The sequence below is a fragment of the Taeniopygia guttata genome, chromosome 2 (genome assembly GCF_048771995.1).
Source record: "Taeniopygia guttata chromosome 2, bTaeGut7.mat, whole genome shotgun sequence".
Taxonomy (NCBI): Eukaryota; Metazoa; Chordata; class Aves; order Passeriformes; family Estrildidae; genus Taeniopygia; species Taeniopygia guttata.
In genome coordinates, this window is record NC_133026.1 from 140,524,442 (window position 1) to 140,550,486 (window position 26,045).

General features: G+C 42.5%; 1 protein-coding gene across 15 annotated transcripts in view; it reads right to left on the reverse strand.

The window, feature by feature from the left end:
* The window catches only part of MTSS1 (MTSS I-BAR domain containing 1), a 126,796-nt gene extending 100,972 nt beyond the window's left edge, over positions 1-25,824 (reverse strand). For 5 of the 15 annotated variants that reach the window (XM_072924996.1, XM_030266675.4, XM_030266672.4 and 2 more), the window contains exons 1-4: positions 25,387-25,821; positions 25,122-25,255; positions 8,916-8,977; positions 6,151-6,224 (exon numbers count right to left, since the gene is read on the reverse strand). In XM_072924996.1, coding sequence (XP_072781097.1) covers positions 6,151-6,224; positions 8,916-8,977; positions 25,122-25,193 — 208 coding nt within the window. In that variant the 5' untranslated portion in view covers positions 25,194-25,255; positions 25,387-25,821. Of the gene's footprint in view, positions 1-6,150; positions 6,225-8,915; positions 8,978-25,121 lie in introns of all 15 variants that reach the window. The other 10 variants (XM_072924994.1, XM_030266673.4, XM_030266667.4 and 7 more) reach the window with 4 other exon arrangements.
* Between the last annotated feature and the right edge of the window lie 221 nt (positions 25,825-26,045).

The following is a 26,045-nucleotide window of genomic DNA, read 5'->3' on the forward strand; positions in this document are numbered from 1 at the left end:
ACACAACATGGCCTTTGTGATTTGTAGTTTTAGCTGTTGTAAGCAGAATATCCAAGTCCCACTTCTCCAAACACAACAGATGTAATATGCATCCAGCTTCAAAATTATCTGCCAGTGATTCTGACTTTGGTCCTGCATTTTGCATCATCTTCATGAAAACATAATGGAAGACTGAATGGTTCATTTAAATACTTTTCTTCCTATTTTACATATGAAAATCCACAAAGAAGGAGTCTGGACTGTGTCATTTTTCTTCAAAGACTCCACAGGAGGAATAAGTACTTATGACAAAGTCTTATCTTAACTGACAGGAAGCTCAAACAAAGGTTTTGCTATTTGAGTAATGACACCTGAAATTAAAGAGGAATCAAACAAAGGAACTGGACAATGAGAATGCCTTTCCTCTTGTGACCAGCTTTGTTTTCACTCTGAAATTAGGTATAGATCACTATCACATCTCCCCAGTCCATAGCCAGGAGCAAAGCAGTCTATTTCAAAAATGTTATACAGCTGTATGTCTACTGCTCTAGATTGTGATATGTTTCTCTTCCCCAGGCTTCACTTCTGTTCCATCTTTTTTTTTTTTTCCCTCCATGAAAATAAATAAATCAATAAAAAACACCTTTCAGTATTGTCCAATTACATTTTGGTGTAGCACCAAGACCCTACCATACCTTGGGTCACACTCAGCCATATTTGCAGTGAGCGAGATCCTGGTTTCAGGAGGCCTAAACACACTTACTTGGGAGACCACAGATAATTCCAGCCCTGCAACACTTTGTGCAGTTTGGCACCTTGGAAAACTACTTCAGCGCACACATAGAGATCCTGGACAAAATAAAAAGGATCACCCAGACTGTCTGAAGGGGTACTTACACAGTACCTGGAACAACATGGATGCAGACTCTGTCCAGGAACAGCAATCTGCAGCAAAAGTACTATTTTAAGCAGCCTCATTAAACATGAAGAGCAGTTACTGAGTAGTGCCACAGAAGAGCTACCTGATGTAGACACACAAATATTAATCAAATTTAAATTTGTAAATAAAAGTGTTTAACCATATTAACATTTTTGTGTGCTGTTGAAATGTAATGAGGCACTTTTTCCACACTAATATATCCAGCCCCTCAAAAGAGTAACATTAAAATTACTATGCTGATTTTGGTCACTGCTGCTGCTGCATGCCATGCAGCCACAGTGTCCCAGATTGAGAAGCAAGATGTATTCCATTTCCCATCTGTATGGCAGTTCTGCTGTTAAGTGAGCAGTTTTCCTTATCTCTTTCACAACCAATCCTCTCTCAGGGGAGACATCTGCTGATAATGGGCCATTCAATGTCACTGCATGACTGATAAGAACTATAACATCCCATTGTGAGATGCTCCACCCAGAGGGAGGAGCTAAGCATTCCTAACTGGATATAATCTAAATTTTGGGGACATCAGAGGCAGCCTTTCCACTGGTTCCCAAGAGGAACAGCTGGGGTTTTCCTCTGGACGTTCAGAGGAACTACACCCTTCTACAAGATCACTGCTCCAACCAAACCGCATCTGCCACTCTAGGAGGACTGCAGCCACTCCAATTTGGACTGCTACCAACACCCTGACCAAAAGGGTGTCACATTGTATTCTGACTGTCAGTGATTTTTCTTTTCTATCATTGAATGTGTTTTGTTTCTTTTACTTTTTCCTAATAAACTGTATTTCTGACTTGGACTCCCTCACTGGTTTTGCTTTCAAACCAGAACACACAGACTAAGTTTTGCTTCCAAATCTACTCAGTGCCCCTTGGCAGCTGGCTGACAACCCACAGCATCCTCCCAGATCTCAGAACCATCAATCCAGAAGAAAGGGTCTCCTATTTAAGTGGAATTTCTGCAACTCTGCATTGCCTTAAAATCCTCTCAGACACCTAAAATGAAAGATATGGAAAACATACTAGATGTCAAAATTACCAAAGGCAGGGAAAACATACCTCTAGTAGCACTTGCCAAGAGGGAACTTCAAACAGCATTACAATCCATGGAATCCAACTGGCCAGAGAAAGCTGTGTGATATACTGACACCCTCTTGAAGTGATTTAACTAATCTGCTAATATCAAGCACACCTATGCATATGCAAAACCCTTCAATATGAATGAAAAATAAAAAACCACAAGACTTGAGTATCAGCTGCCTCATTAACAATCTCACTTTGAAGATCAATTTTAAGCTTGGGTAAATCAAAGCTTTTAGATCATCTTTCCATAAATTTTAATTTACACCTGTGAAGATGCAGGTAGGCAAGATTGGGGTAGGGTTTTATCCATGGAAGCTGCTGATGGTGTATTAAGTGGATACAGAAGAAGCGTGCATATCTTCACATTAATCTCCCTCATAACACAAGGAGGATAGTTAATTTTCACACCTACTTTTTCCAAGTTCCTGAGTTCTATACTTATCTACAAAGGACATTCAAATGCAGCAGAGGCAGAAGTAGACTAGCATACAATTTACACATGCCTTTTTACATACTGTTGAAAGCCAACTAAACATACATCACATATAAACATACCGTATTTGGGATACACAGTTCTTGCCTTCAAAGGGGAATATCTTTTTATTGCACAAATAATAAGGTACACAGAAATAAAATTAAATTAGATTTAAATCTCTTCCATGCTTCAGTTAAAACTGGTGGAGGCAAAAACATTCAGAATCTCAAATATTGATAGAAATAAAGCATGTAAGAAAAGCCTGAACTAAAAGTCATGAGCACGCATCTCCCCAAAAGGAAGCATCGCTTTTAGGGTATTCAAGAGTTATTATTACACTATTTAAGGCATATTAAGGATTTAAAGGTACTCTGAAGTACCTCATTCATTTAATATTTTGTAAGCATTCTCTTTAATAATCACAGTGAGAGATAATACAGATTCCACCGCATACTACCAAGTTCTTCTGGGCTGTATGCCAAACAGATGCAGCTTGAATAACAAACTGCTACATAGATGTCTCTATTTTGTCAGAGCTCAAAAACTCAAAACATCTGAAGAAATTTTTTCAAAAATCTCTGATACCAGCAAAAACAGCACACACTGCTATATAGCTAGCATTACTTTAAATTAGCAGCATAACTTAATCTCCCCCATTCAAATTATGATTCTTAGATGACCAGACCCACAGAAATCTAACATTTTGGTTACACATGCATCGGAACTGATTTCCCTGTGCTTTCCCTTGTCATTCTAAAATCAAAGCATTGAACTGAGGGAACTAAACTGACAAAAAAAGAGTCAACTTTGGGTTGATGTACATCTAAATGGAAAGACAGCAAAGGAGGAAGCAAAACCTGAAATGAGCTGGTTGGGAATTAATTTGTGTACTGAGTCACCACAAAACATCAAGTACTTCACATTGAGGGCTTTTCCTACTTTAGAAGCTACAAAGGGAAGAAAATACAGCAAAGTACAGGTTATCTGACTCATCCAATCCTAGGTTTTACCACAGGCAGAGCTCCAATTATGCCTTCAATCTGAGCTCCAGATGCAAATGTGACAATTAACATTGCTACCACTGCAGGATTAGAAGGAACTAAATGTCACAGAGAGAACAATGCACCAAAAAAGCAAAGTCATTGCTTGTGAACAGCAGTAATGGCACACAATGTGAGGCTACCAGTTGGAACACGGACTGGAATGATGGCAACAGGCTCTCATTCTTGAACGCTTGGTGACTGACATTGTTCCTACTTGCACGTGTGTGGACATGTATATCCAAACACTTTTTCTTCTTTCAAAGTTAATGCTGCTGCACACAGATTAAAGAGTAGCCAGAGTTGTTCTGTTGACTGATAAAACACTTTCATCAGCTAGATCAGTGAGACTTAAAATAACAGGCCACTTTCTGTAGAACTACAAGCAATTACAAATTAAAGGCAGCACCAGCTTCACAACACTTCAGTCATCCTACAAGGAACTAACGCTGTCCCTCCAGAGAGGCACCTGCTTCAGCATTTCCATATACAGTTAGCTTCCAGAAGAAGCATTTGGCTCATGCAATGATAAACCAGCCTCATGACATAAAATACACCAACCTCCCTGCCTTTGTCATGGGAAGTGCTACTCAAGTCTCATATATCCCCAGCAACTGAACATGACTTTGTCTGACTTTGGTTAATCTGTTAACTGTAAACTTTGGTTTAGCTGTTAACCCTCTAAACCGTGTGAAACACAGCCAGATGTTTGATTACACAATCGGATACATAATTCTATAAACTGGGTAAGTAACAGGCAAAATTTAGGAAAGATTTTTTCACTTTAGGTAACCACTCAAAGGGAAAACTGAGAGCCAGTTAAAATTCCCACATCAGAGAAAAAAAAAATATAAAGTCTGCTCTGTTTCAGTTTTGGAATAGAATTTCTTAAACTAATGGCAAAATACATTTTTACTGAATTGTGCCCTCATTCACAACTGGATTTTTGCCATCACCTTCCCTGGGGACAGGTGTTTATCCCTGTACACAGCAAGGCAGAATGATCAGTATTTGTTAAAGGACCAAAGTGCAACCTCAGATATAAACTTAAATGGGCACAAATGGAAGTTGGGTTGGGTGGCAGATCAGAACCACCAGCTAACTTGGAGTTTTGATTCATTACCCAGAACATCACTTTCTAAAAATAAAATCAAAATTCTCTTCTATCCTTTCAGTCAGGGAAGGCAGAAGACAGAACAGAGGAGCTATACGAATTTGGCATGCCTGGATTCACAGAGCTCCTTTTGTAAAGGTTGTGTTCGAAGAGATAAGAGACAAGACACAACACAGCAGAAAGTGTAAAATACCCTTCAAAACCCCACACAAGCCATTTTTGTTTGAGAGTGGGAAAAGTTTCAGTCATTCTGGTATCTCAATGCAAGTCCTACAAGCCTGCCAGCATAGCTAGAAGACCAGTCTCAAGGATTTTCGTAGTTTACTTTGTTTCCCCTTGGGGAAGGCAGAAGAAAGAGACGAGAATATGCTTGAAGGAAGGACATGTTAGAAATCCAAGTTAAGTTCTTCCCTGGGTCTCATCCTTAGTTTATTCCTCTTTCTGTCATGTTTATTATTTTATGTGAGTAGATTACCTATAATTTATAGTTGGTATGCACATAATGAGGAACTTCTTATCAAAATGTAAATATTAGCTTTAGACAGGAAAAAGAAGTATTCTTCCCTCTTGTCATTCTGTGACTTGGAATTCACTCCAGCAGCTGCTACTCCTTCTGTTAGCCAGAGGTAAGGGAAGTTTGACTGAGCTTGAACACCCTTTGTGTCAGCAATATTACTTTCTTACTCTCCAAGTCAAATGCCAACAGAACATTAGGACTTTAAAAAATGCAACAAAATCTTTAGGGCTAGAGGTGACCAAGAGCTGCTCCCTCAGTAGTGATTTATTTGCACTCCAGATTTACTCTTCAGTAGCAGTCCAAGGACAGTGACCATGGGGAATGCCCACTGCAGGGACATCTGCACAAAATGCCTTGGTCACTGGGCAGCCAGCAATCAGAGAGAAGCAGCCTTTTGTCTCCTTCCAATTCAGCAGTCTGGAAAGAATGCCAGCTGCACTATTTTGGCTCTACATACTCACCAATAAGCTGAGACTGCTACCCAGAGAAGCCCACAGCCAGGAAAATTCAGTTTGACCAAGAACTTCAGACTTAAGGGGGAAGCACAAGCAAAGTCTTTGCTCAAAGATGTAAGTACAGGTCGTTGCTGTCATCATTGCTGGCATTACACAGCATCAGCCAGTATCTGCTCTGTCTCCAGCAGCCCTACAGTTATTTATTCCAGCTGAGTATCAAGCCTTTTTCCTTTACACAAGGTACAGAGGCGTCAGTGAATACAGATTTCTGAAAAATCTTGCTTTCTAAAATATTATTCATCAACGTATAATTCAAATGGTAATTAAGAAGTGTTCACATGATTGATGACACATTTAAATTACAGGTTTCCAGCATTTTTTTTTCAGTAAAGACAACTTCCTTTTTCACGTGCCACTTTTTCAAAGTGCAAGTCCACCTAACAGATGTCTCACAGATCTGCTTGTCAATGTAACAAGACTTCTTTTTATTACGACAAATGGCATAAACCACACAGCATTCTGTTAAACTCAATATTGACACATCTGCTTACCACGTGTATTAGTAGCCATGTCAGCCACTTTCTGAAAGGCATCCAAAAAGGCAGCAGCTGCTACTACTGTAGTCCTGAAATGCATACAGATAACAAAACATTAGCAGTGTCTCATTGATGCCTATTTAATTACTGCCAAAAACATTTAGGCTTATAAAGAATAACACTGTGAACTTGCAGAGGCCACAAAAAGTATTCTCTTTTATATCTGAACTTAGCCTTTTCCCTCCTTCATTTCTTAATCCCTTCCTTGCTTTGTGTTAGCACTATGGACTTGGAGGCAGCCACGCTAATTCCATGCTGAGAATTGCACAGGACAGGTGCTGTTTCAAAAGAGCACAGCCACCCTCCTTCTAGCTGATTTCCTCTGATGAACTAATATTAAGCAGTCAAACATGAAAAACAAATCTAACACACATTATACTTCACCCATTAGTGAACAAATTATAGCCACTGCTATTTTCAGAGAACATGCATATTTTAAGAATAAACATGCAGAAACTTCCTTTTATCTAGGATCCTAGCCAAACAATTTCCCACATTTTTCATGTGGGGAGCATGAGCATCCCTTGAAACAGAAATTTTTTTTTAAATCAGACTGGCCTGGAGTTCTTGGACAAATGGAAAGGTGGGAAAAAAGAAAAAAAAACCCTCAACTTCAAGGAAAAAAACCCAAAAGAACTCAAACCCACAAAAACCATCAACACCCAAACCCCCAAAATAACCAAAACCCCTTTCTGATCTAGTGCTCCTCCAAGCAGGACCTTTCCTGAGAGGTACACCAGCCCAATCTCCCTCCACGTTTGGAAAGCACCCACAGACCACACATGTCTTCAAGTGGACAGCAAACGTGAGTTACAGTTTTCCAGACACGTTTGTTCTAGATAAGCACACCCCAGAGCCCTGAACACCTCAGGTCAGTCCCAATTTCTGAAGGTTTATAGTCTGGTTGACCCAATTAAAGACAAAGTAGGCCAGGGCTCTACAATTGTGCCCTCTCCACAGTTACCTCATGGCTCTGTTCCTGCACATTTTTTCTAACAGTAACTCTGATTTTCTCTCCTGATGGTGTCAGTCAGCCTTTTCAAGCAAAATCCAGAACAGCGACTATCACATTCACTTTGTTTCAACTGCTCCTTCATAGCCTCAAAAAACCCAGTAGACCTGCAGGGAAGCTGATCCTTGGCCAGAAAGACCACAGGACTGCTTAATTAGGTCAGATTTTATGCAAGTCTCACTCCAAATATGCTCAAGGTACAGAGGACATAACTGGCAGTGTAGTAAATGGCCTACTGACAAGCACAAAAGATTTGAACACACACAGAAAAAACACCCCAGGCGTGAGAGGACCAAGCAAATGCATAAGGACTCTCCACATGCCCAGGAGATTAAAGGGAGGGCAAATCCCCCACCTGACAAATCCCTGTGACAGCTAGTTAGCAATATTAGGCCCTGGAACCAGAATATCTTTTCTGAAATTTTCCTTAACACTGTTTGTGCTGCTCATCTTCCAAACTTGTGGGTCACACTGTTATTCATGTACTATGTTGTTAATTATTAATTACATCGCTAATAACAAAGTTCCACTTCCCCAGTAACAAGATCCAGAAAGACCTGGCTCCAGCTCAAATGACATCTGCTGTCCTTTATCAGAGCACACAGAAATAAAACAGCAGCAAAAGGCTCACATTTGCTAGAAACAAACAGCAAATCCTTGAACACAGGCTTTCAAGCTGCCTGCTTGCATGTTCCTGTAGCACTGCAGTAACAGAATGCAACACCACAGGACTGGAAAATTAACAAAACTATGCCTCATGCCATCCCAGAAGGCCTGTGTTTGAAGAGTACAAAATGCTGGGAAAGTTCTCCATTTTTCTTCTTTCTCTACTTCCTCTACATCTTCCATACTGACTGTGACATGATTGCTGGAAAAGGAAAAAAGCCACATGCAAGTTTGGCATGTTATGCACGGTGTAGTAGAACAGCATAATCCAGCTGTTAAGGGCAAATGAAGCAAACCTCCAGTTTCTTTGGGAATAGTTCATAATGGAACACAGAACCACAAACCAGACTGCCAATAACCTGTTACCACTACAGCTGCTGGGGAAAAAAACTGGCGCTTTGTAGAGCAGAGAGGAGACTCTGGTTTACGGAGAGTTGTGAGGAAATGGAGGTTTTATTTGTATCAGCAGAAACAAATTTTACAAATGAATGAACTCTATAGGTAGACTTGGTCTGAGTGTGATACTTCTGCCATATACTAAAAAATCCAGTATACCATTTTCAAAGTATACCCCAAAATCTAAAGTTTTAATAATCACCAATGCAAAGCAATCCAGGAAAGTGATTCCCTTCATTTTTAAGTCAGAGGAAAATGCTGTTAAGGCTACCAAAGATTTTTTAATATTTTGCGCCCTCTTCCAACATAAACCCTTTGTATTCTACACTAATAAAAAGGGTATCATAGACCTAGCTCCAAATGTGTGCTCACTAATCAACAATAAACTCTTCCAATTATTCATCAATATCAATGAAATTTAGCTAATTTTATATTTTTTATGTATAGCTGGTGGCGTATTGTGAATTTTCCTAAATACGTTAAGACACCAGTAGTAGTATTTAAAAAATTACATGCAGGTGTTGACTAAGAAATATGCACGATTGTACTAGAATGTGCTTAGAAAATTAACATTGCAAAAGCTGCATTTAATCTTAATGTTTGCATGGAACTGTAGGGGATCTTGACTGTGTAACATAAAACTTACCGAAGCTGAGATTGCAGTTTCCCAGCTTTATTTATAAAATCTTCCCACACTGGATAGCTTCCCTGCAAGAAAAAACAAAATACAACAATGAACATGTTATTGGAGCATTCTGATTTTAATACTATAGATCAAATTAAACTAGATATAAAACAATAACTAAAACTGTAGTAAATCCTAATCCATGAACACCAAAATTGACTGCTTCTGAATCCAGATGAAATACTAGTCCTGTGATGAGGCTTTACAGTTTTTCTGAATAGAAACACTGGGCAAAAGGGATTTGAACTGAAGCAGCAAAAAAAAAAAAAAAAAGCCCTCCTTTGGATGGATACAGCAAAAAACAAGCCCATTCAAAGCAGGGTAGTATATATTGCAACAGAATGTACACAGAAGCTCCCAAAACCAAAGGCAGCATCAGAGTTGTGCTTCTTTACCAACTGATCCATCTGTGGTTTTTCCAGGTTCAGAGCCTGTACAATAAAAGTGTGACTTGACCAAGACACCACCTCAAACACTGCCTCAATATAACTCTGTAACTGCACAGAGAAAAGCACAGTGACAGCTCAAGACAACCAGCTCGCCCAACAGCCACCTTGTCACTGCAAGACCTGTTTCCAAAACAGTCAAAAGCCTTGGAGACAATCTCTGAATTGAAGCTGATAAAACAGCATGGCACTGAGTGCATACAAAGTGCTTAAGAAGGTTTAATTCTTCCTGACTTCAAGTTTCCTGTAGAATTTTCCCCATTTTTTAAGACTGCATTAAAACCCAAAGTTATACTTAGAATAAGGACACAAAGTATTCTTGCACATCCTGATCTTTATTTGCCAAAGTTAAAACAAAAAATTGTTCTCTGGTCCGAAATTTCTCTCTGCAGAGCAAGTATGAATTTTCTGCTAAGATCAAAAATGTAGTAGAAAGAAACCTCAAAATTTCCCTTTGATTGGAGTCTAGAGAGTAAAATAAAATATCCCTGCTTCCTTTAATAGAGGTATAAGACTTGCTGTTACCAGAGCAACAACACAATAAAACCCAGATAAGGCAGATCCTCAAGGCTAACATTACCCCAGCTCTGACTGGAAGAGGTTTCAAGCAAGCACAGTTCCTTGCAGCAAACTCAGTCCACCCTTTATAAACTGGTCTGACTTTTGTAAGTAGATTAGACCAAAATCCACAGCCCACATTGCCATGAGAGACAGTGTTTAGTTTTCAGGGCAAAGACAGGCTCTTCCCCAGAAGCTGTCAGACAAATTCCAGCTCCTCAGCACACCCTGGCACGGCAGCTCCCAGACACCTGCTTGGAAGCCTACTGGTACTCTACTCTCTCTTCTTCAGCAAGGCTTGTAGGGTTTTTGCTAAAATGGAAAAAAAAAAAAAAAAAAAAAAAAGGGAAAAGAGCCCAAACAATGCAAAGCTGGTGTTCATAAAACCTTGTTATACGCTACACATGACAGAACCAGTGGCAAATGCAGAAGAGAAAAGAGAAAATAGCAGTTATCTGGGTGGCAAGACCTAGAATATAAAGTGCTTTGTGCTAAGCAAAAAATTGTCAGACATTTTAAAAATTAAAGAAACCCAATTATTTAAAAGAGGCAAAAAATGCTATTTCCTTAAACCTATTAGTTTTCCTGCAATCCCTACGCTGAACCCCGTCTCTCATTGTCACCTGCACGCCCTGCATGCATTATGCATGTGTATGCCAGGAGCCCTGAAAGCCCTGACAATCACCAGCACAGCCCAAGGCTTTGCGGGATTCTCCAGCAAAATGCAAGCCGGCAAGCAGAGGATACCAAAGGAGCCTGATAATGTTTCCATCTCTGGTGTATTACCCAGCTAAACACACATGATGGCACGCAGGAGATTTGACACCAGCCCCGCGTTTAGCCGCTTCCCAGGCAAGCTTAAGGCACTCCTATCGAAACACAGCTCAAGAAGAAACCCCCTTTTTTATTTATTTTGTGGTCAGCCTGGAAAGCAAAACTGGAAAAGTCAAACATTTTCACAACTATTTAGTTCTTATCGATAACAATGCTGTTTCCTCAAACCAAGCCCGCTCAAGTAAGAGCTCACTTTATTTAATTGTTTGCTGTATTTGTTTGGTTGAAATCAATGCAGTTTGTTTACCTGGGCTGCCTATATAGTAGCAAACAGCATCTGTTCTCATTTCAGACAGTAGAAAACTTGAGCTTTTGGGGGGTTTTAATGACACTGAATTAATACTTTTGCTGGTGGATTTTGTTGGAGTTCTTTTTTTGCTTGTTTTTGCACTTTCAAAGAAAACCTTTCAGCAATTTTACATTAATTATATAAAGTCCTATATTATTTGCTCACCTTGCCAAATCTTGATCTCACACTCAGCTGAAAAAGAGGCATGCATTTCATCTGGGTTGCAGAATAATTTGCTCTCACTTCTCCCTGCTGAAGCCACATCCACAAGCTCATCTCTCCCTCAGATCATGAAGTCACACACTGAATTGCATCATTCCCTTCAGCTTTTCCAAAGAACTTTTCCACCACCACATCCCTGCTGAAACCCCCTTCATTCCTACCTACAGCGAAAGTGTTTAACACCTACCACCACAAGACCAAATAACCAGGGGTTTATTCCAACTCCAGCACCTAGGAAGCAAGGAAGCCATGTAAGTGATACCTGTGGGGACAAACCAAGGAGATGGCAGGAATCAAACCGGTGCTGTAAATCCACACAGCACCAGTGCCTGGGCAGCAGCTCCTCCTGTGCCACTGGAGCACGGCAGCCCTGCTGGGTCTCACCTCCAGCAACTGCTCTTGCTGCTGTCAAAGCAGCCTCAAGAGAAATGTTAACAGTGATGAAAAATACACATGCTTGATTCAACATCTATTATTGTCTCAATTTAAACACAAAGAAACAGCAGATGGAATTTGATGTCTTCGTCCAAGACATGCTTTTGCGGCATAAAGCCTCTTCTGAAGAATAGTAATACAGTATTTTTAATGCTGCCTCTCCCAGAGCTTCCCCTGCTCCCCCTGCAATTTCAATTTCAGCTGGCTGATAAAGAAACCAATTTTTCATATTTTAAATGTCAGGGTTACTCAGGCTTGGTGTTATCTGTGAAAGCAGGAGGCCTCCCCCAGGTGCAGCCACATTTAGGGAAGAGCCACGGCAGGATCCTGGGTCACAAATTCCCATTTAGCTCCTCGTGGATTAATCCAGGGATCAATTACAGCAAGGGTTTGTTTAAATAATTTTCTTTAAATTTGTTCAAGGATTAATCCAAGGACTATTTCCCCCAAAATAACTTTGTGCCGAATAATTTCTTAGCCATCGAAGGAAGAAATTTGACCTGTCCTCCACGGAATGGGTGTTTCCCACTGCCATATGACACTCCATGGCATCAAGGCTCCTGGAGCTCCTCAGTGGAGCTCAGCTGCCCGCCCAGCATGTCACCAGTAAGCTGCAGCATGCCATTATCCTGCCCCATTGCTTAATTAGTGGGCTTATAGGTGATTAGTCACCTGATCCCACAGCCCAGCTCCAGCTAATCTGTGCCAAACACCGGCCGGGAAAACACCTTTCTGCCTCGGGGCCGAGAAACGAACTGGCGCCTCGTGCCCGTCACCAGCGGCCGGTCCGCAATTAGGGACATGGAACAACTTCCCTCAGGGCCGGCAGCGCGTCTGACACCAACACCCGGAGCTGGCGGAGTCCTCACAGCCACAGCTCCCGGACTGCCACGGGGAAAGGCTGAGCCACCATCACTCAGTGAAATCCCATCGACACCCAGACACATGGACACGGGCACAGGTCTCCATTTCTGTCCACCTGCCTCACCATTCACCTCTATGTTAAATGGCAGTAAATTTCATCTTCTCCATTCTGGTCTGGTTTGCCCGTGATAATAACTAGTAAGTGATTTCGTGTCTCTGTCTCAATCACTGAACTTTTTCTTACTATTTTCTCCCCCCTCCCACTGAGTAAAAAAGAGATAAAAAGCAGCTGGCCAAGGTCAGCCCACTACACCAGGCAAGAGCACAAAATTATAACCAAGATGCAGCTTTGGAAAAAGAATTTAAGTCTTGGGTGGAAATGTTTTTATTTTGGTGAACCAGCACAACCCCCCTACATAAACACAATTCTACAAAAGAGTTATGGAAGATAGTTTTCCCCTTCCTTTTAGGCCAGTGATCCCACACCAGGAGTGAGAAGAGACACACAAGAAATTCAATGATTGCTCAAAAAAATTAGGACAGCAAAGGATATTTACTGAAACTGTTACTGATGACATCTAATGGCAAGAATAGGAACCCAGATTGTTGTATCTAAGATTATAACTTAAATATCAGCAGCCCTGACAGTTTTAAAATGTTCTCTCACTCTTTCTGTTCTCTCACTCTTTTTTATCATAAAGTTATGAGTCTTATTTTCCCATTAAGCAAAAAGATGCTTACTTTATTTATTTATTTTCATGCACCCCAATTCCCAGAGACATGACTCATTCCATCTTCAAAAAACCCTTGACAGTGTTGTTTTAAGTGCTTTCATTTATCAGAAAGGCTTTGGAGAGCCATTACCAGCTCTTTTTGGGACATCAAGTACAAAGGCAGCAGTAAGAGTCTGGAATCCTCCAATGAAATCCATCCAAACTTCAGGGCAGGGAGATGCTCTTCAGTAAAGCAAATCCAGAATCTAATTTTGGCTGTTTCAGCTAGAGAGGTAATAGAGAGAGGAACCAGGCGAGAGCAATGCCTTGGTTTTATCTCGGAGGTTATCAAACCAAGAGCTGTATGCCTTCCAGGAAAGTACTAACAATGACTAATTGCAAGACTTCAATGAAATTGAAAAGAAAACAAATACAGGCTACAGGAGCTAGAACTTCTCTACCTCAAGTGTTGTTGTTCAGCTATGATAAGCTAAAAAGCTGAGTCTCCAAACATGCAACAGTGCCACAGAGCTCCACACCCTAGTAACACATCCAAATGCCATAGATCTGGTTTTGGAACAAAAATTGTAACTTGGCTTGTGCATGTGTCCTCCTACCCCTCCGAAGTAAATTATGTTGGAAACAAAAGATTTATTTTTATATTTTTACCAGATAACAGAATCACATGGATTATTATGAATGTCTCATTTCTGTGGCATTCACTACACTACCTCCAAGTAGCAAAGAGACTTTATTGTGCAAAACACCACACAAGGTCACAGATATCACATATAACAAATAACAATCAGCAAGTATGGTTTGCACATAGAGGCTACTACTTTTCCAGAGTTATTTAACAAACAAAACCAGGAAAGAGTGGAAGGAAAGAGTGCAGGAAAACAATAAGAGTCTGAAAGAAAAAGAAGAAGCAGGGGAAAAAAAAAAAAGGCAAGTTCCAGCCACAGATGTCTCAACACAGTGGAAGACACAACAGTTTACAGGCAGTTTCTCTTCTCACCTAACATTTGGCACTGGAAGTTTGTCCTCTTTTCTAGAAGAATCAATAGTAAATTGGGTGAAAGAGCACTTGGCCAGCCATAACTGCAAGAGTTACAAAGTGCTACCAAACACTATGACATCCTCCTTTGTACAATCCACTCATTTAAACAAGTTCACGACTCATGGACAGGACTGCCTACACCCTTAAGCCACAAAAGGTCTTGTAACATGAAGGTGAGAACAGAATCAGCATCATCTTGCCTGAAGTTCATAATTGCTCTACTCCATCCAAAAAAACTATGCTTGGCTTTGCCTCTTTCTACTCTGAAAAGCATCAAGAGCATCATGAATGTTTCTAAGCTGCATCTAAAGTCTCAAATCTTTCAATACACTGAAACAGGAATTTTGCTGGCAAGAGAAACTTCATTCTTTATGAGACAGAGGTGTACACAAAATCTATTCCATTACTCCTTTGGTTTTCAAATACACAAAATCACAGAACATCTTAAATTAGAAGCAACATTTAATGACCAAGCTCCCTGCCACGAGAAGGAATATCTTTTACTAAATCAGGTTGTTCTCAGCCCCACCCAAACTGAGCATGAACACTTCCAATGATGGACAATCCACTTTTCTGCGTGACCTTCTTAAGTCTCACCACCTTCACTGTAAAATAAGTCAATTTGTGTCCAATCTATCTACTCCCTATTTCTTATGCTCAGAATGAGAACCCAGCCAAGTTCCAGTACTGATTTCAGGAGCATCCTGTAGCCTGATGCTGTCCATCATCTCTTTCCCAGTGGTGCATGATAAGAAACAATCAGTTTGGCTTCAGCAGAGATGTTTGAGATTGCACAACCCATTCAACTATAAGACCACATAACAGGCTACTCTGAAAGGTCAGGGAGCTTCCTTTCACTAGAACTCTTTCAGGAAGAGTAAGTAACACATTTGCATAGAGGTCTCACAGAAAAATTCCCACAAGACAAGGAAAGGGACCAGCTGAATTCAAAGTCCTATGTGTCTTTCTAAGCTAAAGGTATTGCTGTGCATAGGGGAAGTTTAAGCTTAGCTCCATCCGCAAAAGGGACTCTTAACTTGTGCTGGGCTAGGAGTGAAAAGGCATCAACAGCAGAAGACTTGAACTTCATGGGATTTCACGGCAAGAGCTGAACACACATTACTGAATGGAGGAGCAGATAGGTACAGACTCAGGTTTTGAAAGAGTACAGTGCATACAGGTGAAAGGAAAAGCACATCAAAGATCAGAGTAAGATGTAATTCAAGAGTAACTACCTTTCAGGAAAGAAAGCAGGGGTAATTAAAATCACAGTCTTGTATCCGTGCATTTACTTCCATTATTTCTGCCTCTTGTTTAGGGAATGGCAGGATTAGAAACTAGTTTCCCTCAGCATGCATAGTATAAACAGGCATGCCAAGCTTTGCTTCTCAAGGACATACATTATCAGAATATTGAAAATTATGCAACAAAACACTACTGAAGACATCTCATACACTACTAAAAAAACTGTCAACTGGGTATTTCTTCTATGTATCACAGAACCACATTTAGTATCATCAAAACAGATTCATTTTTCACTTAAATAGTACATTAGAACAGTAAAGAAATTAGACAATAACATGAAAAAAATCAATACTAAAATCTGGTCAAGAAAGTCCAGAAAAGGTATTCACACCACTGGGGTAAAAAAACCCAAACAACACCACCACAGATACCCATTTTTTCTACATGCTCAAATCAACTGAAGAACTCTACGGAATGCCCAATTACCTTAGCAGCAGCAGCACTGAAATGCAGCACTACTTTGCAAGAACAAACATTTTTCTTAGATCTCACTAACCATTTAAAGGGGGAGGGAAACTAAGTCTGGTACTAGTCTGTTGTCAGAGCTCTGGAGTCTTTAATTTGTATTATAATAATGCCTGCAGCGTGCTAGCCCATGCTTAAACATCCCCAGTGGAAGACACCAGTTGTTCTATGGTTGTGACTCCAATATGTAGTACAGCAAGGACCTGTGACAACTAATCCTGGCCTACAAATCCAACTTATCAGCCTCCTTCTATGTCAATAGAGACCACATCAAATCTGTGCTGTGCACAGCTCAGTTTCATGGTTTAGAAGATGAAGAAACTCAGCTCCAAATCAGCCACTTCATGGTTTAAATCCAAGATTGGGTAATTAGCAAACAAAAGTTATACTCATACTGTGAGAAAATACATCATGCATAAACATACAGCCTCTCCTTCTCTAAACATAGGAAGTTATTCAAAAGACATGGGGGGTGGTGGGAAACAACTAGCCACAGCATCTAGAGACCTTTTATCCCATGCCACATTAAAAAAGCTGGACATTAAGTAGTCTTCCAGAGGAAGCATTTAGTTCCACATTCTTCACTGCAAGTCTGAACAAGTTTGCAAGCCTCAATAGCAGATTTCTCCTCAGAGACTCATCAATACCGCCTTTCATCCACTCAATCATTAAGTGGCCACTGTACATACTCAGCAGCTATTTTCTAAACCCACAATATTTCAGCTGGATCAAAACGAAGATAATTAAAATATCAGGAGGCAGTCAGTCAAGTTAATAACTACATAGGACAGCCTCAAGCCAATAGCCCTGTTTTGGTAATGTCACTGGGGTCTCACCACTTCTTTCCAAGCAAGCAGAAACCCTAATTTCTGACCACGCACCAAACACAATCTCCATCCCACAAGCAGTCATAACAGTCTCCAGGACTCAAACTACTAACAAACATTTGATTTGACCGGAAAAGTATCAAATGGGAGAAAGGCAGCAGCCAGGTACCCAAATTTTTAATGCTTACTGACCTTTGCCTCATAACAGACAGTGAAGTGCAAGTATGCTTATTGCAGGCTACTTTCTTTCTATTTTACTCATGAGAAGATAAATAATCCCTTTCAAGCTCCAAATTAGACCCTTGGTTTGCTCATGGACAATGAGCATACATGTGGTTTAATCATGGATGGTATTGTTAGGAGACAGCCCAAACACAGCTTTATTAACAAAAAAATCTAAATTATGCCTCTATACAGGGGGCTTCAGAGACATTACAAAGCACACATGAGACTTTTGCAGCAAAAAAAAAAAAATGTATATATACATCTCATGCTCGGGTGAGAAGCATGGTGGTAGTTTATGTGGAAGAAAAAATGAGAATAAATGTGCACCTTTCTATACCATGAACCAAGTGTCTCTACTTATACATTCGTCAGCAGCATTATACACACCAACACAAGCTCATTCCTGCAAGAATGGTTTCTTAAAGGATGGTTGTATTCCAGCTAGTATCCCGGAATTCAAATCAACTACATGTCACTTATGGCTGTTGACCAGAACAGTGAAAAGTACAGAGCTCACACAAAATCCCAAAATACACAAATGCCTCATGATCAACCAGCTTATGGTTAAGATGTTCCAATCAGGCTTCTCCACTAAAAACTGAGAGAGGTCCTGTAGTTTCAGTTACAGGAGAGGTGTTCAGGACACTTCTGTTGAGAATTTATCAGTCATTTTTAGATGTCATCTCTTCTGCCTGCCAACACCAGGTTATCGCAGGGGTGAACAGCAACACGTCTCAATCAGTAAAAACAAAGTAGTCTGTGGAGTAGTATGTGGAGATCAAAACCTATTATACTGGGAGCTTAAACAATATTCCCTCATTAACTCCATGTTGTAGATGCACCCAATTTCTTCTTGTCCTGGGGGGAAGGGAGTACAAGTCACTAAACCTGCAGCCATAGCTTGCCTTTCTGTAAAATGGGAGCCATTCTTTGGAGCCAAGTCACACAGAGAGCACTTTGAAGATGAAAGCTGCTATGGTCTTAGCCACAAAGCTACCAGACATTTTGTCTCCAATCGTTCCAAACATCTTGGCATTCAAGCTATCTCAGTCCAGCAGGAAGAAGGCAATCAATGTCCTGAAAGGTCAGCACAGATCCCAGCAAACAAAGCAGTGCTTGGCACCTCACAGTATCAAGGAGACATAATTTGCAAATTGAAAATGTACCCTTGAAAAGGAAAATGCATTTTTATATATTGCTATAGCCTAAAGAGACTACTTTATTCTGAAGAGTAGCCTCTTTATGGTACTAACTCAAACTTCTCTGTACTCATCTATGCACGCTCTGAAGTAAACCAAAAAGCTTTTTTAGATATAGCTCCTATTTTGCTCCTGCTTATCTTCAAGACCACTGTCTTTCGGTAGACCATGAACCTTAAAAATGTTCTTCAGAAGTTGAAAACACATAGACTGCTGTGCTACAGAAGATGCTGTTTACAGATTCACAAGTATACTACATCAACTCTTGCAACTTCTTTACTTAAAGAAAATTAGCTTCTCAGGTATTGTATCACAAAGATTTGGGTTCAGTTCATGCACACTCAAAACTCAGGAAGGAAACAGCAACCTCCACTGAATATCACCACCCCCTGTTATGTATTAACCAGCACTAAGCCCGTAATTACACAGACTTCTTGTTCTCCAACATTTGTTCAGTCAATTGTGTTTCATGCAGCACTGCACAACTCCTTCCACATTTAGAACTGCACAAACCTTACTGTGCAGCTCTTGGCATCCTGCCAGGTCCAAAAGGACTACTCTTAAGAGATATCAAAAATTTGTTCTGGGTATGTCACAGGATAAGCCAGCCCGATACACACTTATGTAGTAAATGTCCAGCAGTTGTATAAATTGTTAACACTCACACAAGAGTATTTGGATCAAGAAAGCATGTGTCCCTAAAAAATAAACTACTTGTGACTAAGTATGTTCCCAGCTATGCCCTGTTGCTTGAACCTCAGTGTCTAGGCAGGCATGCAGAAGCTCTCTTCCTGCACCATCTTTCAGCCTTTGCTGCATGTCATTCCCTCCCCCCTTCAAGATGTTTACAGAAAGATACTGCAGCTGTTGGAAAAGGCAAGAATTTCAGTGTACACAAACCAACTGCCTGAGCAAGCAGGTTGTTGGGAGGCAGAGGGATAAGAAACCAGAGCAGCCAGCTATGCTCCAAATGCCTTGATGGTAAAACCTTTGAGGAACAAAATAAATGGGAAGAAAAGCTCTAAATTAACTCGTTTCAGACTTTCTGTGAAGGGGAAGAAACACCCGTTTGCTAGACATGAAATAGATAGCTGTCCTAAATACTTTTACGTAATGGACAGGCCAATGCAATATGGCAGGCGTGCCTCCTCTCCAAGCCTGGACCTACCTGTCTGTTGCACAGAAAATCACAGAATGCTTTGTGTTGGAAGGGGCCTTACAGATCATCTGCTCTAACCCCCCTGCCATGGGCAGGGACATCATTCACTACACCAGGTTACTCAGGGCTCCATCCAACCTTCCCAACTGATCCAGGGAGGGGCAACCACAACTTCTCTGGAAAATCTGTTCTCAACACACAGTAAAAAAATTTTCTTACCTGTATCTCATCTAACCCTGCCCTCTTTATTGAAGCCATTCTCCCTTGTCATGTCACTATATGCCCTTGTGAAAAGTCCTTCTCCAACTCTCCTGCAGACCCGTTGAGGTACTCAAGGTGCAGTAAGGTCTCCCTGGTTCACACAGTCCTGCCTCTCAAATCTGTCAAAGTCCCTCTGGATGGCATTGCCCCCCTCCAACATTGTGACTGCACCACCCAGCTGAGTGACATCATCAAACCTGCTCAGGGAACATTCAATCCCACTGTCAATCTCCTCAACAAAGATGTGTCTCATTAACAGTGCTGGTCCCAGTACATGACACATTTGTTTTTCCTTACAGTAGTTATCATCCTTAACAGCTGGATTGAAACTAACCCTTAAAATCATCCAACTGAACACTCCTAATCTCCACAGAGATCTCAAGCTTCAAATAAAGCACAGCTGGGGAAGAGCTGTTGCACTACAACATGTCACAGTAAAATAAATTTGCCCAGGTTCTCTGGTACATGTGTGCTGTTCCTTGGATTAACATACATGCTGAGGACTTGTAGCTGCACTTGCTATAGTAACTGTCTCAGCTGTTCTAGTTGTTCCATCAAATATTTTTCCTCAGTTTATGTTATTTGCATAGGCCATCCCTTGCAAGCAATGAGGGCTACTTAACAAACAACTCTCAATCCTTGATGTGGCCACCCCTGGTCCCAACTTCTACAAAAGCAAGTTAAAACACTGCCTCTCACGGGTCACTTTCAAACAGCAGATAAGAGGATGCAAAAACATAAATGTTTCTTATGCCCATTTGTTCATGTCTCTCTCTCCTCTTTTAACCAAGAGTTCTGCACGGCTGAAAGAAAAGGTCCACCACTGCCTAGGCCAGGAGTCCCAGCACCTCCTCTAGTGTATTATAGTAGAGGTTACTGCCAGAAGCAAGAAGATTATTTTATTGCACTGTCAGCTAAACAAATATAAGTAAGGCACATACACACATAATAAAAGTTTCTAAATTTTTTTGAAAAACTCACACATCTGTTGGGAATACTGTTTCAGGATAATACCTGCACATCCCTCACATGCAGGGAGATGAATGAGACTAACTGGTAATACACATCTGACCCATAAAAATTTAGTAAATCCTCTGATACAAACGAAGTCACAGACAACCTGTGTTCATCCAACTGCTTATTACTCATCTTCCTCCCAAGCCCACACCACAGGTGTCAGGTGCTGTACGTACACAGAAAGCCCCTTCTCTGTCAAAACACATGCTGGAAGAAGAGGCAAGACAAATATAGAGAATGCTAAAAGCCAAAGAAACACCATCAAGCAAGTGATGAACTACAAACACAGCCAATTTCCATGTTTTCAGAGGTGCTGTTTTTTTTCTCCAGGATAACAGAGAACAATGTGATTAAAAGGAATATAAAATCAACTCAGAAGGAAAAGAAGCATAAAAGAAACTCTGCTCAGCATGAGAAGTTCTTTTGAAATCCATCTGCAACAGGCCCTCCCAAAAATTAACTGAAATTATTTGCTTTGCACTAAAAGAGATATTGAAATTAACAGCACATTGCAGCATCTCATTTCTCAATTGCAAGAAACGAGTTACAAACCATTCAGATCAAATACTCCCTTCCCACAGGGAGCTACAGAAAATTCGCTGCTTTCAAAAACAAGTCGCACAGCGTCTACACATAGCACACAGGACTACTCCTCTGAGGGGACACACACGTTTTATTTCTGTTTTTATAAACTTTGATTGCTTTGAAAAAGATCTTGCATAAGGGTGTAACAACTCAGTGATGTATCGTAGGAAACATCAGGTCTGTGACAATGGATCAAAATAAGGATGGGATGGGCACACACACTCCCACCTTTATGATTCTTTAATCAGGTCCTCAAATCTCAAAGCACAGAAATCCAATTCTAGAGCACAACGGTCAAGTACAGTTCCCATTGTGGACTTTACACAAACAACCCTGTCATCATGTACACCACCATATTACTCAACAAATCTGACCCTTGTTTGGCATGGGAAAAATGGACTTCCCTTGTCAGGGGACTAAAGTTCCAGATTTTCTGTTTAGCCTGTAGGAGACTGAGAGGCGACTTCATTGCAGTCTACAGCTTCCACACAAGGGGAAGTGGAGGGGCATCTCTTCTCTCTGGTAACCAGTGCCAGGACCCAAGGGAACAGCACAAAGCTGTGTTAGGGGAGTTTTAGAATAGATATCAGGAAAAGTTTCTCCACCCAGGAAGTGTTTGGGTACTGGAAAAGGCTCCCCATGGACGTGGTCACAGCATCAAACCTGACAGATTTTTAAGAAGCATTTGGACAAAGCACTCAGGCACATGGTGGGGTTTTTGGGGTGTCCTCTGCAGTGCTAAGACCTGGATTCAATGATCCTTGTGAGTCCCTTCCAACTCAAAATATTCTGTGACATACAAATGTGCAGAACAAATGGGATGTTTATTAACTCTTCTTACATTTACTCAGTAACATCATTTCTCCAAATCACTTAGCTTTATGCTGAGTTGTTTTGGAGCAGATGTTGTTGAGTATTAGACACAAAAATATTTTTGATAGAGGGTGGAGAGAAATTTGGGGTTTACGGAGAAAACATTAAATGCCATTCAAGAGACCTCAGCTAGCAAGACACAATCTTGCTGTCAAAAAATGTGATATGTTAGTCACATTGACATATATTGCCCATATGAAGTTTCAAATCTAACACAGTATATGGAGACAAATGGAAATAATCACATTGATCAGAACTGTAATTCCAGTTCCTGTAATCTTGTCAAAACCAGGCAGAGCTCAAAATTAACAGGTACACCTGAACCAGTTCTGTGTTACTGTGAACAAAGAGAAAAATCAGTCTGCATGTACTGTATCTTCATCACCTCAGCTGCAGCACCCATCTGCATCCCCTGGCAAGACTTCAGAGTAATTGAAGCTGTTGATTAACCCTACCATCTTTATAACAAAGTTTAAGGTAGAGCAATACATACGATAAAAGAACCTGTGAACCATTTGGTTAAAAAAAGGCGGATGCTGCATCAAATCCCTCAGCACTGCAGGGCATGTGGGGCCTTGATCACAGCCTGCGATGAGAAACAGGCACGGATAGAGCACTTGGGTATGCGTGGGCAGACCCCTACGCAACATCTCCAAGATGCTGCCAGAAGCCTGCCCACACAGATCTGACTACGTGAAACAGCACTTAAAATGCTAATTTTCACTTTACTACTAAAGGTATGATTAGTTGAAAGGTTCTGGTTAACTATCAAAAAAAAGCTACTTTTCCTTAGAAATTGTTGTGCTCCTTTGTGCACAATTCACAAAGAATCCTAGTGCATCTCAGTAGTACAGCATCAGCTGCATCAAATCAAACTACAGGTAAAAATTCTTTGTTCTACTCATGCTAAATAATGAGCAGATTATTTTTAACCATAACAACCACCATGCTGGTAAAGATCTGCAGCGATTCCTTCCAAACCTCCCCCTTCAGTAATTGCCACTTCACAAAACAGGTTCCACTACTACGGAGCATTAAGAAAAAAATATTCACACCTGTGCCCATCTCCATATGCTCATGTCAACATGTTTTCTGATGAACAGCATTCCCATGTAGAAGGAAAAAAATGAATCCACACAGAGGCCCACTGGCTTAAGCGCAAGAAAAACCAAATGCATCACTTATGAAAAGAAGGTAAGAATAAACATAGTCGGTGTCCCTCTGTGATGAAACCCAAAACCACATTTCATCTGGAACAGAACATCTCCTGCCTGTTCCCTGCACTGACCACTAAATTATTCCAGGATTTGTGATCGTTTCCTGCTTTTTGGGGGGGTTCTTTTATTTTAGAGTGCAGTCATTATTAAAAATCCGAGGAGGTTTGAGAGATTGAGGACCACCACTGCCAGGTCTGCAGCGTTATCTTGACAGATATACACAGACTCCCCCCTCCTCTTTGCAACCTGCCTGCTCTTGACAAGCCACGTTTTTAATTAAATGTCTCCTAAGATATGTTGAGAGGAAAGTGCATATGAACACTTGCCAAAAAATAACTTCTAGTGCCAACAGCTTCTCCACCCTCCCAAAAAAATACACTGGAAGCCATTCACCTCTGCCAGGCTCCCTCTTAGAGCAGACCCTGTCCTCCAATACTACCTGGCAGCTCCTTCTCCGCAGCTCTCGCTGCTCACCAGCCCTGCCTGAATTAAAACACCCAGAGAAATCCCATGCCCTGGCTGAGAAAGGCACAGCGTGCACGGTTGCCGCCTTTAAATTACGGCAGTCCCCATTATCTGACACGTCCCTCAACATCTCCCGACAACTGCATCCTTCCCAGTCGGCCCTGGCAGGAAGACAAGCTGCCCTTGTCCAGGGGAACACTGCAGTATTCTGCAGTACGGCCGTGTGCCGGAGGCTGGGCGCCTCCAGCCCTGGGCTTTGGGGGAGACATGACGGGCAGAACACAGCAACGCTTTTACGCTATTTACTTCCACGAGAGAAGGGTGGGAGGCACCGGCTCACCCAAAGAAAACCCTGCAGAAGTGCCCTTGGCTGCCAAGGATAGAGTGGGAGCGCCTCTCTCAAAGGGACCCTTTGGCAGAGACGGGATCAGCACAGTCAGATTTCCGGCGGCTGGTGGAGAGACCCCTGCATTTGAAACCTTTACATCCATTCACAGAAAGAAGGAAATGCCACCTCCACGAACATATACAGCGTGAAAATAATACCACACAACCGACTGAGCTGCAATTTTCATTCAGGCACACATCAACTTTTGAGCATCTCCAGGCAAAGATTTTTTTCCATCGCGCCCATCAGCTTGGCACCGAAATGCTCACACTGCCCTGCCGAGCCCCACCCCACGGCTGACACGCTCCGTGCCCGGCTCCTCCGCACCACGCTCCCGCCCCGCTGCATTCATGCTGCTACCGATCTGACAGCCCACACCAGGGGAGAAAAAAGGAGGATAAAAATATTTGTAAAATAAAGAGGCGAATGCCTGACCCTGGTGCAAGGCAGCAGCTTGCACGTTTGAGCAGGACAAATAGAGAAAAGAGGGAAAGAAGGAGGAGAGAGGGAGAGGTGGTATCCTACAACCAACTCGCAAGCCCCAAGCCCTGGGTGTGAAGGCAGGGAGCCGCTCTGCCAGGCTGGTTCCGCCGGCGGGGACACCGACCCAGCCGCGGGGCAGCGTCCCCCCAGCGCCGCGGGGAGGTCGCGCCGCCACCAGCCCCCGATGCGGCTGCACCGCCCGGGGCGAAGTTTCGCCGGGCCAGGTGGGAAGACGCTTCCCCTCCCTTGTGCTTCCCCACACCCTTCAGCCTCTTACCTTCATGTCGCTTATGATGGTCTGGAAGAGCCCTCCGAGCGCACTACATTCCTTCTCTATCACAGCCTCCATTTTCCTGGCTCGAGCTCACAGGAGCAGGATTTCACCGCTACCGCTGCAACTGCACTGCTCAGCTGGAGGAAAATCAGACACCCCGGGCTCCCACCTCACCCAAAAAAAAAAAAAAACCAAAAAAAACCGGGGATGGGGGGGAAGGGGCAAACAAGCTGATGTACGCAACGAGAAAAAATACACCCCAACACACCTGAATCCCTGTCTGCCTGCACCTCTACAACGGGATAAAATCCAGCGCTACTGGCGCCTCTCTCCTACACGCACCTCCCTGGCACCCGGGCACTCAGCGCCGAGCGGGCACTACGAGCCCCTGCGGGAGCAGCCACAGGCCCCATCTCTGCGCATCGCGGCCCCGGCCCCCCGCGCCTCCCGGCACGGCAGCGCTCAGGGCAGCGGGCGCCCGCGGCGCTGGGCGCAGCGCACCCCGAAAAAACAAGGGGGGAAAATATCAGTGTCTATAAAAAGGGATCGAGCGTCAAGCGCGTCCTCGTGGAGCAGCCTGGAGTGGGTCTCTGGCAACCCCAGCGCACCAGCGCACCCCAGCAGCTGCCTGCCCGCCCCGGGAACAGCCCGCTCCGCCCGCCCGTGCCGCTCCCGCGGCGGCAGCGCCCGCCCCCGCCCGGCCCCGCGCCCCGCCCGGCCCCGCGCCCCGCCCGCCCTGCCGCGTCGCCAGCGCGGCCGCCCATTGGCGGGCCTGGGGTCGCGGGTTCGCGCCCCGCTGCCGACGGGCCGGCCCCGAGGACTCCGCTGGACCCGATCCCCTTCCCTTTTCTTCAGGGCGGAATCTGACTTTCGTGTTTGGCATAAGGCGAAAAAACTGGTTTATTCTGGTGACATTCGCCGAAATGG